Source organism: Salvelinus alpinus, chromosome 3, assembly GCF_045679555.1.
Source record: "Salvelinus alpinus chromosome 3, SLU_Salpinus.1, whole genome shotgun sequence".
NCBI lineage: Eukaryota > Metazoa > Chordata > Actinopteri > Salmoniformes > Salmonidae > Salvelinus > Salvelinus alpinus.
In genome coordinates, this window is record NC_092088.1 from 71,907,492 (window position 1) to 71,921,052 (window position 13,561).

The 13,561-nt window shown below is 42.1% G+C and overlaps 1 protein-coding gene across 7 annotated transcripts in view; it reads right to left on the reverse strand.

Annotated features, from left to right (window-relative positions):
- LOC139571249 (glycine N-acyltransferase-like protein 3) overlaps window positions 1–13,561 on the reverse strand; it is a 29,358-nt gene that overhangs the window by 593 nt on the left and 15,204 nt on the right. For 3 of the 7 annotated variants that reach the window (XM_071393925.1, XM_071393926.1, XM_071393927.1), the window contains exons 3-7: window positions 9,911–10,000; window positions 9,701–9,809; window positions 8,888–9,014; window positions 7,089–7,285; window positions 5,202–5,470 (exon numbers count right to left, since the gene is read on the reverse strand). In XM_071393925.1, coding sequence (XP_071250026.1) covers window positions 5,262–5,470; window positions 7,089–7,285; window positions 8,888–9,014; window positions 9,701–9,809; window positions 9,911–10,000 — 732 coding nt within the window. In that variant the 3' untranslated portion in view covers window positions 5,202–5,261. Of the gene's footprint in view, window positions 1–5,201; window positions 5,471–7,088; window positions 7,286–8,887; window positions 9,015–9,700; window positions 9,810–9,910; window positions 10,022–13,561 lie in introns of those variants that run through there. The other 4 variants (XM_071393922.1, XM_071393924.1, XM_071393923.1 and 1 more) reach the window with 2 other exon arrangements.

The following is a 13,561-nucleotide window of genomic DNA, read 5'->3' on the forward strand; positions in this document are numbered from 1 at the left end:
TAATAGAGTTACAGAAAGGGGGGAACCGGCCAGGCAGAGACAGCAAGGGCAGTTTGTTGCTCTAGTGCCTTTCCGTTCACCTTCACACTCCTGGGCCAGACTAGACTCAATCATAGGACCTACTGAAGAGGAGTCTTCAATAAAGACTTAAAGGTTGAGACCGAGTCTGCATCTCTCACATGGGTAGGCAGACCATTCCATAAAAATTGAGCTCTATAGGAGAAAGCCCTGCCTCCAGCTGTTTGCTTAGAAATTCTAGAGACAATTAGGCGTCCTGCGTCTTGTGACCATAGCGTACGTGTAGGTATGTACGGCAGGACCAAATCGGAAAGATAGGTAGGAGCAAGCCCATGTAATGCTTTGTAGGTTAGCAGTAAAACCTTGAAATCAGTCCTTGCCTTAACAGGAAGCCAGTGTAGGGAGGCTAGCACTGGAGTAATATGATCCATTTTTTTGGTTCTAGTCAGGATTCTAGCAGACGTATTTAGCACTAACTGAAGTTAGCATGGATTCATTTTTCTGCATCATTTTTGGACAGAAAATGTCTGGTTTTTGCAATGTTACGTAGATGGAAAAAAGCTGTCCTTGAAACAGTCTTGATATGTTTGTCAAAAGAGAGATCAGGGTCCAGAGTAACGCCGAGGTCCTTCACAGTTTTATTTGAGACGACTGTACAACCATCAAGAGTAATTGTCAGATTCAACAGAAGATCTCTTTGTTTCTTGGGAGCTAGAACAAGCATCTCTGTTTTGTCCGAGTTTAAAAGTAGAAAGTTTGCAGCCATCCACTTCCTTATGTCTGAAACACAGGCTTTCAGCGAGAGCAATTTTGGGGCTTCACCATGTTTCATTGAAATATACAGCTGTGTGTCATCCGCATAGCAGTGAAAGTTAACATTATGTTTTCGAATGACATCCCCAAGAGGTAAAATATATAGTGAAAACAATAGTGGTCCTAAAACGGAACCTTGAGGAACACCGAAATTTACAGTTGATTTGTCAGAGGACAAACCATCCACAGAGACAAACTGATATCGTTCCGACAGATAAGATCTAAACCAGGCCAGAACTTGTCCGTGTAGACCAATTTGGGTTTCCAATCTCTCCAAAAGAATGTGGTGATCGTTGGTATCAAAAGCAGCACTAAGGTCTAGGAGCACAGATGCAGAGCCTCGGTCTGACGCCATTAAAAGGTAATTTACCAACTTCACAAGTGCAGTCTCAGTGCTATGATGGGGTCTAAAACCAGACTGAAGCATTTCGTATACATTGTTTGTCTTCAGGAATGCAGTGAGATGCTGCGCAACAGCTTTTCAATTTTTTTTGAGAGGAATGGGAGATTCGATATAGGCCGATAGTTTTTTATATTTTCTGGGTCAAGGTTTGGCTTTTTCAAGAGAGGCTTTATTACTGCCACTTTTAGTGAGTTTGGTACACATCTTGTGGATAGAAAGCCGTTTATCATGTTCAACATAGGAGGGCCAAGCACAGGAAGCAGCTCTTTCAGTAGTTTAGTTGGAATAGGGTCCAGTATCCAGCTTGAAGGTTAAGAGGCCACGATTATTTTCATCATTGTGTCAAGAGATATAGTACTAAAACACTTGAGTGTCTCCCTTGATCCTAGGTCCTGGCAGAGTTGTGCAGACTCAGGACAACTGAGCTTTGGAGGAATACGCAGATTTAAAGAGGAGTCCGTAATTTGCTTTCTAATGATCATGATCTTCTCCTCAAAGAAGTTCATGAATTTATTACTGCTGAAGTGAAAGCCATCCTCTCTTGGGGAATGCTGCTTTTTAGTTAGCTTTGCTACAGTATCAAAAATACATTTTGGATTGTTCTTATTTTCCTCAATTAAGTTGGAAAAGTAGGATGATCGAGCAGCAGTGAGGGCTCTTCGATACTGCACGGTACTGTCTTTCCAAGCTAGTCGGAAGACTTCCAGTTTGGTGTGGCGCCATTTCCGTTCCAATTTTCTGGAAGCTTGCTTCAGAGCTCGGGTATTTTCTGTATACCAGTGAGCTAGTTTCTTATGACAAATGTTTTTAGTTTTTAGGGGTGTGACTGCATCTAGGTTATTACGCAAGGTTAAATTGAGTTCCTCAGTTAGGTGGTTAACTGATTTTTGTTTTCTGACGTCCTTGGGTATATCTCCTACAACTTTCACTGTGTACTATTGTATGTGGCTAGCTAAGTTATCTAACTAACTAGAATGCATTTCCATCAGCTGTTTAGATGTGCCCATCGTGTGTGGGAGCCAGCTAGGGTTGTGACTGGACTCTTCTCCCATTGTACCCCGAGTTCCGTGAATACTTTCTCCACTTCCAATGTATCTCCAGCTCGTAAGAAAAGCAGTCCATACAGTTCCATGGACAGCAGACGCTACTCTACACTTGTCAAGTCAGTTGTGTCCCACTGAGTCAGTGCTCAAACTACCAAGATCCTAGAGGAGCCAGATGCTCAAATCTACAGACCTGTGAGAAAATCCCAAACACCCTCTTAACGACTGCCACCCAAAGTGTTTAAAATGCTCCACCCGTTGCTTAACCGCAGCAGGGCATTTGAATATGGCGAAACTGAGCTTGGATGTGTGATCATATCCTTCAGCAGACATGTCCCCGGAACAAAAGTTTTACCTGGAGAGGTGTAGGAGGAAGATGATCACTCAACTGGTAGAGGACGGCTTTAAGGAATACAATATGAGTAAGTAGGTGTAAGCAGAACCCTCTGATTGTAAAAGTATATTTAATTCTCTAAAATATGAATTTGACATATATGAGGACATGATACACACAAACAAACATGTCAGATCTATTCAGGCAAGGGAAGCTTTTCTACGTGACCGTGGGGAGTGTTTGCCCATTGACAACAGAGGAGGCCCCAGGGGAAGACACAGCATATCCTGGGAAGGCACCAGAGGTTCCAGCAGAGGTAGAGGGGTACATGGAGAGTATACACCATGTGCTGGAGGACGTTAGGGGAGTGAGAGCCATCGAGAGCCGTGTGCAGCATGACAAACTAGGCTATCTTTGATTTGTTAGGCCGTCATTGTAAATAAGAATTTGTTCTTAACTGACTTGCCTAATTAAATAAAGGTTTAATTAAAAAAATCTTTCTGTAAGGTGATGCAAGAAAAATGTGCACATTTGATTGGTGACTTGGAGTAAGGAGTGTGACAGTTGGCTCAGTATCTGACAATTAAGCATTTTATACTATGTCCTGTGACTGTATTTTGCTCAATTACTCTATTTTGAGACTGACACGTTTGACAACAACCATTATTCTAATGTTGTGTTACCTTAAGGAAGTATTTCAAGCTGGAAAATGCATCATTGACCTTACACTGTGTTGAGAATGTAAAATGGTTGTCTTGAACAACCTTTCCTCTAGTCTAAATGTTGAGTTTTCTTTTTTGCTTTTCACTTCTGAGGAACTCTAACCACTTTGGTAGTATCAGCCTGTGAAGTTCAGTACTAAACAAAGATGAATAAGAAATAGTTTGTCATGTTTTACACTATATAAACTCAGCAAAAACAGAAACGTCCTCTTACTATCAACTGCGTTTATTTTCAGCAAACTTAACATGTGTAAATATTTGTATGAACATAACAAGATCCAACAACTGAGACATAAACTGAACAAGTTCCACAGACATGTGACTAACATAAATTGAATAATGTCTCCCTGAACAAAAGGGGGAAACAGTCAGTATCTGGTATGGCCACCATCTGCATTAAGTACTGCAGTGCATCTTCTCCTCATGGACTGCACCAGATTTGCCAGTTCTTGCTGTGAGATGTTACCCCACTCTTCCACCAAGGCACCTGCATGTTCCAGGACATTTCTGGGGGGAATGGCCCTAGCCCACACCCTCCGATCCAACAGGTCCTAGACGTGCTCAATGGGATTGAAATCCGGGCTCTTCGCTGGCTATGGCAGAACATTGACACTCCTGTCTTGCAGGAAATCACACACAGAACGAGCAGTATGGCTGGTGGCATTGTCATGCTGGAGGGTCATGTCAGGATGAGCCTGCAGGAAGGGTACCACATGAGGGAGGAGGATGTCTTCCCTGTAACGCATAGCGTTGAGATTGCCTGCAATGACAACAAGCTCAGTGCGATGATGCTGTGACACACCGCCCCAGACCATGACGGCCCCTCCACCTCCAAATCGATCCCATTCCAGAGTACAGGCCTCGGTGTAACGCTTATTCCTTCGACGATAAACGCGAATCCGACCATCACCCCTGGTGAAACAAAACCGCGCCTTGTCAGTGAAGAGCACTTTTTGCCAGTCCTGTCTGGTCCAGCGATGATGGGTTTGTGCCCATAGGCGACGTTCTCAGCCTATTGTGTACAGTCTGAGCACTGATGGAGGGATTGTGCGTTCCTGGTGTAACTCGGGCAGTTGTTGTTGCCATCCTGTACCTGTCCCGCAGGTGTGATTTTCGGATGTACCGATCCTGTGCAGGTGTTATCTTTGAAAGACAGGGTCCTGAAAAAGGGACTTTTCTTTTTTTGTTGAGTTTAATTATATTTATTTTTCTATTTTTTGTTTTGTTTTTGTAAACATTCCCTCATTTGATGTTTTAAATTAACATTTGGAATCAGAAATCTAAACAACACGGATGAAGTGTTATAGCTCAGAATACAATTAGCATATTTTACTGTGGCATTCTAATTACACCACACTGAAAATAAGCCTGGAGAAAAAAACATCACAGGGTACCGTGTGGCTCAGTTGGTAGAGCATGGCGCTTCCAACGACAGGGTTGTGGGTTAGACTCCCACAGGGGACCGTGTGGCTCAGTTGGTAGAGCATGGCGCTTCCAACGACAGGGTTGTGGGTTAGACTCCCACAGGGGACCGTGTGGCTCAGTTGGTAGAGCATGGCGCTTCCAACGACAGGGTTGTGGGTTAGACTCCCACAGGGGACCGTGTGGCTCAGTTGGTAGAGCATGGCGCTTCCAACGACAGGGTTGTGGGTTAGACTCCCACAGGGGACCAGTAAAAAAAATGTAAGCACTCACTACTGTAAGTTGCTCTGGATAAGATAGTCACTAAATGAAAAATAATGGAATCGTTGCCAGTCTAAAAGGTATTTGAATCGTGTGCATAGATAAGATACATTTAATAACTGTTCAGTGTAATATTTGCTCAAAGTCCATCCTGCAATGATTTGATCTCTTCACACACTGTCTTCTTTTTTGGAGATAATAGCATAGCTTTTAATGTCAACATTGATCTCTATGCAAGACCTTAATCACAAACTGTTAAAGTCAAACCATGCAGCCCTGTATTGAGGGTCCTCAGTAAAGCCCAGGTTGGTGTAGAGGCTGTAGGACAGTGTATTCTCCTCCTCAACGAAGCAGTACACTGGGAAGCCCTGAGAATAGAGTCTCCTGGACATGCTGCTGACCAGGGCTTTGGCCAGGCCCTGTCCTCTGTGCTCCTGCAGGGTGTACAACATACCTGTGACGGGGTAGGAACCATTGTTTTGGTAATTGTTTCCCAGTGCGCCCAAAATAAGGAGGGACATGTAAAATGTATAAAAGCATTCCTTAGTCCTGTTCAAGTGAGAGCTGTGTACAGTGCCTTCAGAAAGTATTCACACCCTTTAACTTTTTCCATATTTTGTTGTTACAACCGGAATTTCAAATGTATTAAATTGAGTTGTTTCACTGTCATACACATAATACCCCACAATGTCAAAGTGGACTAATGTTTTTTTTTAAATGTTTACAAATTAATAAAAAATGAAAGGCTGAAATGGCCAGCAGCACATCACCCTGCATCCCACTGCTGGCTTGCTTCTGAAGCTAAGCAGGGTTAGTCCTGGTCAGTCCCTGGAAGTGGTGTTGGAGTACCAGTAGGAGTGACCCTTTCCTCTGGTCTAAAGAAAATATCCCAATGCTCCAGGGCAGTGATTGGGGACATTGCCCTGTGTAGGGTGCTGTCTTTCGGATGGGAAGTCAAACGGGTGTCCTGACTCTCTGTGGTCACTAAAGAGCCCATGGCACTTATCGTGAGTGTAAGGGGTGTCAACCCCTGTGTCCTGACTAAATTCCCAATCTGGCCTTCATACCATCTTGGCCACCTAATCATCCCCAGCTTCCAATTGGCTCATTGATCCCCCCTCCTCTCCTTTAACTATTCCCAGGTCGTTGCTGTAAATGAGAATGTGTTCAGTCAACTTACCTGGTAAAATAAGGGATAAATAAATTTAAATAAATGTTTTGAGTCAATACATTTTCAACTCCTTTGTTAGAAAGCCTAAATTAGTTCAGGAGCAAAAATTACAAGTCACATAAGTTGTATGAACTCACTGTGTGCAATAATAATGTTAAACATGATTTTTTAATGACTACCTCATCTCTGTACCCCACACATAGAATTATCTGAAGGTCCCTCAGTCGAGCAGTGAATTTCAAACACAGATTCAACCATAGTGGTGGCTGCATCATGCTATGGGTATGCTTGTAATCATTAAGGAGAGGGTAGTTTTTCAGGATACAAATGAAACGGATGGAGCTAAGCACAGGCAAAATCCTAGAGGAAAACCTGGTTTAGTCTGCTGTCCACCAGACACTGGGAGATTAATTCACCTTTCAGCAAGACAATAACCTAAAACACAACGCCAAATCTACACTGGAGTTGCTTACCAAGAAGACATTGAATGTTCTTGAGTGCCCGAGTTAGTTTTGAGTTAAATCTACTTGAAAATCTATGGCAAGACCTGAAAAAAATCATTTGAAAACCAATTTCACAGAGCTCGAAGAATTTTGAAAATAATAAAATATTGCACAATCCAGGTGTGGAAAGCTCAGAGACTTTCCCAGAAACATTTGACTCAGGGGGTTGAATACTTACATATCTAATCAAGATATATTAGTGTTTTATTTTTCATATTTTTTTTTACAAATGTTAAACATTTTTTCTTCCACTTTGACGTTGGAGTATTTTGTGTAGATTATTGACAAAAAATGACAATGACAATTAAATCCATTGTAATCCCACTTAACACAACAAAATGTGGAAAAAGTCAAAGGGTGTAAATACTTTCTGAAAGCACCGTAGATATTCCACATACCCATGGCAGAGGAGGGATAGGTCAGAACCCAGGCTATGGGCTGCTGGCTCTCTGCATCCAGCACACAGCAAGACGGGTAGTGCCGGATCATGTTCCGGATCATCTGGAAACTGTTCTCCGTGTTCCCGAACTTCCAGGTTTTGTTGACTAGATCAGAGTGGGATTCGTCCAGTGAGGTTATCATTGATTCAATTGCACTGTGGATTTGAGAAGGAAAGAAAGAGGTGTGAGAGATAGCACATCGTAGAGCGGCCGCTCGGGGTAACTCCGTCGGGGTCTCAAATTACCGTTGAGAGTTAGAAAAGTAGAATACACAAGGTTCACTTATCATTAAGGACCTAAGCCACCCGAGCCATGGTCCATTCACTCTGCTACCATCTGGCAGGTGCATCAGAGCTGGGACTGAGAGACTGAAATACTGCTTCTATCTCAAATCAAATTTTATTTGTCACATAGACATGTTAAGCAGATGTTAATGCGAGTGTAGCGAAATGATTGTGCTTCTAGTTCTGACCGTGCAGTAATATCTAACAAGTAATCTAACCTAACAATTTCACAACTACCTTATACACACAAATGTAAATGTAACGGCAGTCTAAGTCGTCCTCCTCATCGGACAAGGAGAGGCGAGAAGGATCGGAGGACCAATGTACAGCGTGGTAAGTTTCCATGATTTAATAACACAAAAACTAGACAAAATACAAAAACAACAAACGAACCAACCGTCACAGTCCCGTGTGGCACAAACACTGACACAGGAAACAACCACCCACAAAATCCCAACACAAAACAAGCCACCTATATATGATTCTCAATCAGGGACAACGATTGACAGCTGCCTCTGATTGAGAACCATATTAGGCTGAACACAGAAACAGACAAACTAGACACACAACATAGAATGCCCACGCAGCTCACGTCCTGACCAACACTAAAACAAGCAAAACACATAAGCACTATGGTCAGGACGTGACAGTAAAGGAATGAATAAGAATATGTACATAAAAAATATATGAATGAGTGATGGCCGAACGGCATAGGCAAGATGCAGTAGATGGTATAGAGTACAGTATATTATCTCCAGGCCATCAGACTGTTGAACAGTCATCACTAGTCGGATACTTGCCCGGTATTCTGCCCTGCACCTTGAGACTAATGCTCCATGTATATAGAGACATTTAACACTGGTCACTTCATTTACTTTTTATATACTGTTGTTTACTCACTGTGTATGTATACTGTATTCTCCACATAGCTCATCCTAATATACCTACTACTGTACCTACCATTTTCTTTTCCAAATGATATACTGTCTATACACATCATGTATTTATATTCTGGATTTTTACATCGCTCACTCTAATATAGTATCTACTTTGGATTTTTAATTGTACTTGTTCTCATTTCTTGTTAAGATTGTTTTATTATTTGTGTATTGAATTTGCTAGACATTCTACTGCACTGTTGGAGCTGGTAATACAAGCATTTCACTGCACCTGCTATAACAAATGCAAATCTGTGTACGCGACCAATAAAATTTGATTTTAAATTTGGTATAGTGCATCCTCAGTTTTCCTCTATGTTAGTCACTGACAGTCACTCAAGTAGCCCATGTCAGCAATGGTACCGCCCATGCATGCAGTGCACTTGCCACTGATTTTGTTTGAATGTGACACTCAGATATCATAAGAACATTGCATAAGTCATGGTAAAATGTGTAGAATTGCAGAAAATAAGCTTTAAAATTGCAAAAATGTCTCTACCCCATGGTAAAATGAATCGAGCTGAGCCCATCATACCTTTCTACAGGTGGAAGGCGGGATGGATCCTGGAGCATCATCATGTGACACACAGACACTTTATTCACTGGCACCTTTCTCTCAGAAGCCACCGCCATCACCATCTCCTCATAGCAAAGACTGGTGCCTAAAATAGCAGAGGGCTGTAATGTTGGCAAACAATTTCTACGAAATTGAACTTTGTGCTATATGGTGTGTGACTAATGAAACCACCCCAGATCCCAGCAGTCTAGAGACAACCAGAGACACCAGGGGCCGTATCTATCAAGCGTCTCAGAATAGGAGTGCTGATCTAGGAACAGTTCCTCCTTCTTCATAATTATGCAAAACTGATCCTAGATCAACACTCCTACTCTGGCAAGCTTTATACATACAGCCCAGGTCTTTCTTTACTTGTAAAATAGGTCTTCTGACCTCAATGGGACTTCCTGGATAAAGCAATAGGTTAAATGAATAAAACACAATGGGGAGCTCACCATCCCCTGTTTTATGGCCCTGCTATTTGCTGCAGCAGGGCAAGGCTGAGTTTGTGGGTAGCTCTGGTCCATGTTGTTGGTGCACGTTCCTCCACTATGTTAGTAGAGGAAGGTGCAATAATGACCTGAACCAGAGCTCAGTTTGGGAGAGCTTGAGAGAGAGCTAAAGATGGCGTTACACTCCGAATGGGGAATTCTCAACATGGTACATGGGTGATGGTTTTAGGAGAGAGAGAGAAACTTACTTTAGTTTTAGGAAAGAGAAACAAGAGACAGAGGAGGGTGGGGCAAGCAGGCAAAGTGCAAGTGGCAGGTACTGTAATTACAGTGTAATTACCTAAACATAGGAACTTTGTCCAGTCAATTGTGTTGTTCTCTCCAAGGATATTCCTAAAAGAAGCTTCATCTTTAGTAAAAACACATGTGTCTTTAAAAAGGTCCCCCTCCTGCAAAATGGGCAAATGAGGAGTTGAGACAACAAAATACACATTATTTCTATTAATTAAGTTTGGGACAAGTGTATCTTTATGAATTTATCTAATGTTACCTTCTCATATGGTGGTTTGCAGAGAATGACATTGAATTCTGGCCAGTGGTCCACAAAAACCTGAATCGGGTCAGCCATAACTCTGTTCATCTGGAAAATGTAACCATAAACCTTGACAGACAAGGCAGAAATAACCCTTAGACACTACAGATAAAATTGGACATGTACCTGACAGTTCCCTAGATGCCTCCTTTAGAAAACAAAGTATGAACTCTATCCTTGTTTGATATAAATGAAATACTCAATATATGTTGTCTAGCATTTGTATCTGTAGTATATATATATATATGTCAATATATGTTTGAAGTCCTGTGTGGCTCAGTTGGTAGAGCATGGCACTTGCAACACCAGGGTTGTAGGTTCAATTCCCACAGGGGTGCAATACAGTAAAAAAGATACAAAAAAAGGTATCCACTCAAGTTTCTCTGGATGAGAGCTAAATATGTACAGTGGGGAGAACAAGTATTTGATACACTGACAATTTTGCAGGTCTTCCTACTTACAAAGCATGTAGAGGTCTGTAATTTCTATCATGGGTACACTTCAACTGTGAGAGACGGAATCTAAAACAAAAATCCAGAAAATCACATTGTATGATTTTTAAGTAATTAATTTCCGTCTCTCACAGTTGAAGTGTACCTATGATAAAAATGACAGACCTCTACATGCTTTGTAAGTAGGAAAATCTGCAAAATCGGCAGTGTATCAAATACTTGTTCTCCCCACTGTAAATGTTGCTGTTATACACCGAGTATACAAAACATTAGGAACACCTTCCTAATATTGAGCTGCCATCAGAACAACCTCAATTCATCAGGGAAAGCATTCCACAGGGATGATGGCCCATGTCGACTCCACACAGGACTTCAAACAACTTGACACAGTTGGCTGAATGTCCACAGCGTTGCAGTTCTTGACACACTCAAACCGGTGCGCCTGGCACCTACTGCCATATCCTGTTCAAAGGCATCTTTTGTCTTTCCCATTCACCCTCTGAATGGCACACATGCACAATCCATGTCTCAATTATGTCAAGGCTTAAAAATACTTATTTAATGTGTCTCCTCCCCTTCATCTACACTGATTGAAGTGGATTTAACAAGCGACATCAATAATGGATCATAGCTTTCACCTCGTCAGTCGATGTCATGGAAAGAGCAGGTGTTCCTGATGTTTTGTACACTCAGTGTATGTTTTAATATATTCTTTTTATATATTTATTCATTTTATTTCAACTTTATTTAACTAGGTAGGCTAGTTGAGAACAAGTTCTCATTTGCAACTGCGACTTGGCCAAGAAAAATCTAAGCAGTGTGACACATACAACAACACAGAGTTACACATGGAATAAACAAACATACAATCAATAATACAGTAGAAAAATATATTTACAGCATGTGCAAATGAGGTAGGATAAGAGAGGTAAGGCAATAAATAGGTTATGGTGGCAAATTAATTACAATATAGCAATTAAACACTGGAATGGTAGGGTGTGCAGAAGATGAATGTGCAAGTTGAGATACTGGGGTGCAAAGGAGCAAGATAAATAAATAAATACAGTATGGGGATGAGGTAGATTGTATGGGCTAGATTGTATGGGCCTTAGCTTTCCTAACTGCCTGTGTATATTGGTTCCTAACTTCCCTGAAAAGTTGCATATCACGGGGGCTATTTGATGCTAATGCAGAACGCCACAGGATGTTTTTGTGCTGATCAAGGGCAGACAGGTCTGGAGTGAACCAAGGGCTATATCTATTCCTAGTTCAATTTTTTTTTTGAATGGAACATGCTTATTTCAGATTGTGAGGAAGGCACTTTTAAAGAATAACCAGGTATCATCTACTGACGGGATGAGGTCAATGTCATTCCAGGATACCCCGGCCAGGTCGATTAGAAAGGCCTGTTTGCTGAAGTGTCTTAGGGAGCGTTTGACAGTGATGAGAGGTGGTCGTTTGACCGCAATGAGGCAGTGATCGCTGAGATCCTGGTTGAAAACAGCAGAGGTGTATTTGGAGGGCGAGTTCGTTAGGATGATATCTATGAGGGTGCCCGTGTTTACGGATTTGGGGTTGTACCTGGTAGGTTCGTTGATCATTTGTGTGAGATTGAGGGCATCAAGTTTAGATTGTAGGATGGCCGGGGTGTTAAGCATGTCCCAGTTTAGGTCACCTAGCAGCACGAGCTCAGAAGATACACGGGGGGCAATCAATTCACATATGGTGTCCAGGGCACAGCTGGGGGCAGAGGGTGGTCTATAGCAAGCGGCAACAATGAGACACTTGTTACTGGAAAGGTGAATTTTTAAAAGTAGAAGCTCAAATTGTTTGGACACAGACCTGGATAGTAAGACAGAAGTCTGCAGGCTATCTCTGCAGTAGATTGCAACACCGCCCTCTTTGGCAGTTCTATCTTGGCAGAACATTTTATAGTTCGTGATGGAAATTTCAGGGTTTTTGGTGGTTTTCCAAAACCAGGATTCAGATACGGCTAAGACAGAATGTGCTGAAGCAGTAGGGAGTAGGCTTCTAATGTTAACATGCATGAAACCAAGGCTCTTACGGTTACAGAAGTCAACAAATGAGAGCACCTGGGGAGTAGGAGTGGAGCTAGGCACTGCAGCTCCTGGATTAACCTCTACTACACCAGAGGAAAAGATGAGAAGTAGGATAAAGGTACGGCTAAAGGCTATAAGAACTGGCCGTCTAGCACGTTTGGAACAGAGAGTAAAGGGAGCAGGTTTCTGGGCACGATAGCATAGATTAAAGGCATAATGTACAGACAAAGGTATGGTAGGAAGAGAGTACATTGGAGGTAAACCTAGGCATTTTTTATTTATTTTATTTTATTTCACCTTTATTTAACCAGGTAGGCTAGTTGAGAACAAGTTCTCATTTGCAACTGCGACCTGGCCAAGATAAAGCATAGCAGTGTGAACAGACAACAACACAGAGTTACACATGGAGTAAACAATAAACAAGTCAATAACATGGTAGAAAAAAAGAGAATCTATATACAATGTGTGCAAAAGGCATGAGGTAGGCAATAAATCGAATAATTATAATTTAGCAGATTAACACTGGAGTGATAAATCATCAGATGATCATGTGCAAGAAGAGATACTGGTGTGCAAAAGAGCAGAAAAGTAAATAAATAAAAGCAGTATGGGGGGTGAGGTAGGTAAATTGGGTGGGTAGTTTACAGATGGATTATGTACAGCTGCAGCGATCGGTTAGCTGCTCGGATAGCAGATTTTTAAAGTTGTTGAGGGAGATAAAAGTCTCCAACTTCAGAGATTTTTGCAATTCGTTCCAGTCGCAGGCAGCAGAGAACTGGAAGGAAAGGCGTCCAAATGAGGTTTTGGCTTTAGGGATGATCAGTGAGATACACCTGCTGGAGCGCGTGTTGCGGATGGGTGTAGCCATCGTGACCAGTGAACTGAGATAAGGCGGCACTTTACCTAGCATAGCCTTGTAGATGACCTGGAGCCAGTGGGTCTGACGACGAACATGTAGCGAGGGCCAGCCGACTAGGGCATACAGGTCGCAGTGGTGGGTCGTATAAGGTGCTTTAGTAACAAAACGAATGGCACTGTGATAAACTGCATCCAGTTTGCTGAGTAGAGTATTGGAAGCTATTTTGTAGATGACATCG